General features: G+C 48.8%; 1 protein-coding gene across 1 annotated transcript; it reads right to left on the bottom strand.

Annotated features, from left to right (window-relative positions):
* Positions 1–962: 962 nt before the first annotated feature.
* Positions 963–2,954, bottom strand: LOC149355491 (endothelin-converting enzyme-like 1). Its single transcript, XM_089576129.1, has one exon. It carries the CDS (start codon positions 2,952–2,954, stop codon positions 963–965), a length of 1,992 nt encoding a protein of 663 aa, XP_089432255.1.
* Between the last annotated feature and the right edge of the window lie 890 nt (positions 2,955–3,844).

Raw genomic sequence — 3,844 nt, 5'->3', positions numbered from 1 at the left:
AGCTACTAGCCGGCTTGCGCACCTAGGCAATTTTTTCTATTGCTATTAATTCAGAAGTAATGAAGATAATTTTTCTACATGCGTAAATATTGACTTTAGAGGGCAGATCTGAATAGTGAAGTTGGAGAGCACCTTCGGAAACCTCACGTGTATTGATTTTCCAAGTTCCAAAGAAAGTACGCGTAATACAAAAAAAAATCACGTGACAAGCGCATTCGCGCGCACGATTGTGCTGCTCTCAGTCCTGGCTTGAGGGAACGAAATCAACTGCTGGTGTAGCGCGACGACCCCGCTGCTCCGGCAGGCTGATATGTTGACGGTGGTTGCGACGCCCGCGCGAGCCAGTCTGCAAGCGTGACGGCGCAAGTTGCGCCGCAACCACCGTCGACATATCGGCCTGCCGGAGCAATGAGGCCGTCGCGCCTTGCCAGCAACTGATTTCATTCACCCAAGCCAGGATTGAGAACAGCACAATCGTGACGCGGGAATGCGCTAGTCACGCGATTTTTTGTATTTCGCAGACTTTCTTTTGAGCTCAGAAAAACGGTACACGTGAAGCTTTCTTCACTGCAAATAAATATAATTCGGATTTCTGAAGGTGCTCTTCAAATTTGCTATTCAGATTTGCTGTCTAAAGTCAAAATTTACGCGTTTAGAAAAGTTATCTTAATTGGTAATTAATTAATTAATTGCAGAACAAAAAATTGCCTGTGATGTGCAAGCCGGTTAGTAGGCGTATGTACGTGATTTCCCTGGCCTACCTCAAATATTTCATCTTTTAATCCTTGGCTAAAGTTGACCTGGACGCCCTGTATATGTTCGGTGAAAATATTTCGTTGTGTGAGAGCAGTCTGATGAATGAGAGCAGGTTGAATAAAGAGCTTAAGCTTCTTAGCAGACAGCGCGAGGAGAATGGCAGGAGGTGGTCACAAGTCACACAGTCAAACAAGGAATACGCTCTGCTAGTCAAAAAAAGAACACCTTGTATCAGGGTTCATTGGAGACTGGGGGGCGCAGTTGAAGGCACGGGAAAACTTCGCAAAGTTCGCCACAGCCTTATTGCAGTCACCCCTGAGAGAGCTGAAGTTGCGTGGCAGGTTACACAGGCTGAGACAAGCGGTGATGAAGAACACCTGGTCCTCGGTGATAGCTTTCGAGATGCGACCGGGCTGCGGTATGTCAATGGGTGCTGCCTCGTACGCGGCGTGGGCCAGTTCCAGCGCCGGCACCTCCGGGAAGAGGTTCTCATTTGAAGACGATCCGGAGCACAGGGCCGATCTGTTGGTTAGCGCTTCAAGCCACTCATCTGGTGCCCACGAGTCTGCGGTGATGTTGCCGTCAGCGTCCACTTTCAGTCCTCCTTGGTCGAACGTCTTCACGAGCTGGAGAGCGTAAGAGAAGCCTAGCCCACCGTATAACATCGCTCTTGTTCCCTGGCCGGAATAGGCAGGCAGGTTTAGAGCTGCAGCTGATATGAACACGCTGTTGGAGACATAGTCATATCTGAACAATGGCTGCACAAAGCTCAGCGGAAAATCCAGTGCCTTATTGTACTCGGGTTCGGCTCGAAGTGAACGCCTGGCTGCAATGGCGTTGATCCAGTGTTCAACCAAGGAGGCTTCGTTCGATGAGAAATTGGCGTGCATGGCTGCCAACCTGTCTTCGGTCAGCAGCTCTTCGGGAGGCCATACCAGAGTCCTGGTGCTCTGAAGCTTTAAGAACACAGCACGTCTGAATGATTCCTTGGGAGCCCAGGAAAGATTTGACACTTTGCTTTGGGCCAGCTCCGTCAAATGGCCGAGATAAGCATTGATGGCCGCTCTAGACGCAGTTGTGAACTTTGAAACTACAAACAGTGACCTGACCAGGTGCTGGTACGACGCTTCGATTCTAATGGCACAGAGCCTGTTGCGCCTGATGGCAGTCGCCCAGCTCCCCTCCTGTTTCCTCGGTAGGATATCATGGTCTTCTACTGGAGCAAATGCTTGAATGAAAAACCAGGATATGTGGAGCAACAGAGAACGCTCGTCAAACATTGAAAAGATCGCATCTACTGCTTGCAGTAATGCTACGTCGCTCGCGATAATTACGGTGGACGGACCGTAACTGCCATTCGCCTTTGCGTTCATGTTTAGCTGTCGCGTCCACTTGAGCGAAGACAAACCGTATGTAATATTAGTAATGTCCTTCAGCAAGAACCTAGCTGGTGTGGCAACTTTTTTGTCAAGAACTTGCTGAAGCTTTGTAAACACGGTCCATTCTAAATTTTCAATCCGCTCTATTTCGCTATCATTGTGACGTGGCTGGTCTGCGGCGAAAAAGTCGTAGAATCTATACCAGTAAGCTACAATTCCCTCACGTTGAATGGCGATTTCCTTATAAGCTCTCCACAACGGAACGAAGTCAACCGTCGTGAAGCTCAGGATATGCAGTGCTTCACGACGCGTTCTTGGTAACCTCAGCCGAAACCACACATCAAGCCCCCAGTTGTACGACAAATCCACAAGAACTCCCAGAGGGCTTGCGCCAGGTAGCGGATCGTCCGGCCACGGAATCTTCCGATCTAACATGAACTGTCTCAGCAGGGCCACGGAAGACCCGTTAGCACTACTGTTGGTCAGGCAGACTTCTAGCATTTCTTGCGCCTTCTTTGCCGCGGAAAACTCGCGTGCGCCTTTCGTGATGAGCGGCCGGAATGCGTCGAACCATGAGGAGACAGCTTGATGGGCCAGGGCCGATCCGTATGCGTAAGGGTCTTCTGGCGATGGCTTCCACTTGGAGCAAACATACGATTCAAAGTCCACGCAAGGGTCTACACTCCAGTTCACCTTGGCCAAAACGAACTGCCAGTGGTCTCTGCACTGGTCGCTACTGCAGGCATGGCTCTCCCTCTCTTGAGGTGAGGGCAGGTGAAATAAAATGATCAGCGTTATTACCACAGCGCACAGCGTCATGACCGGGAAGCATGCAAATACCGAGGTCATCGCTACGCTCGTCGCTGATGCGGGTCCCTCAGGAGATGCGGCGTGCGAGACCTGGAAATGAAAGGCGACAGTAGCTGGTTAGCCACTTCAGCATTTCATGCCATTGTGCACTAGGCCGCGGAATCGGTAACTCCGCGGAGCAGACAATTGCGACAAAAAAGCGGCAGCACTCACAATGTTTCTTTAGCAATTTATAAAGGTGTGGTTCCTATATAAATGGGTTTAACGACTCCAGATTTTACGCCTGCAGCAGTGCTATTTACTCATTGCTTTTAATTAATCATCTCTAATTCTACGAAGATAAAGCATTTGGCTGTACAGCCCGTTTTTTCCAACCTATATTTGCTTTCAAGCTGTGGTTTATTCTCCGGCTATTTTGTATCTCTGCAGTTCAATGAGCATACTTACAACACTGATTTTGAGGGAATTGGTTTTTGCTGACTACCGGACGGCATCAATTTTCGTCATGAAACTGATGCATGCATGCCGCACTAAGCAACATGTCACTCCACATTTCAGACTTTGGGCAGGTCTAAAAATTCCCCTCTATTTCCCTCTCGAAGTTCTCGCTTGTGCGTCTAGAGACCTTAGTGCATTCAAACAACTTGCACCCAAATGGGTTACAGTCCAAAGTGATAAACACCAATTTAAACTATTTGATCTGTTAGGAGTCAAAGCCGAGAGATTGGATAGGAGGATGCCGTAGTGGAAGGCTTACTATTAATTTAAAACTTGAGGTTACTCTAAACGGCACCGAAAGCTCGCTACATGACAATTGTTGCTTTTTGTCTACATTCTGCCTTGGCCATAATTGATCCCTCCACCTTGTGTTCAGTAGCAGAGGTGTGCGTGAAGCGAAA

Source organism: Amblyomma mixtum, chromosome 3 (assembly GCF_055824585.1).
Source record: "Amblyomma mixtum isolate Tamu chromosome 3, ASM5582458v1, whole genome shotgun sequence".
Lineage (NCBI taxonomy): Eukaryota > Metazoa > Arthropoda > Arachnida > Ixodida > Ixodidae > Amblyomma > Amblyomma mixtum.
Note: the sequence above shows the minus strand (reverse complement) of the source record. Positions and strands in the feature narration are given on the sequence as shown.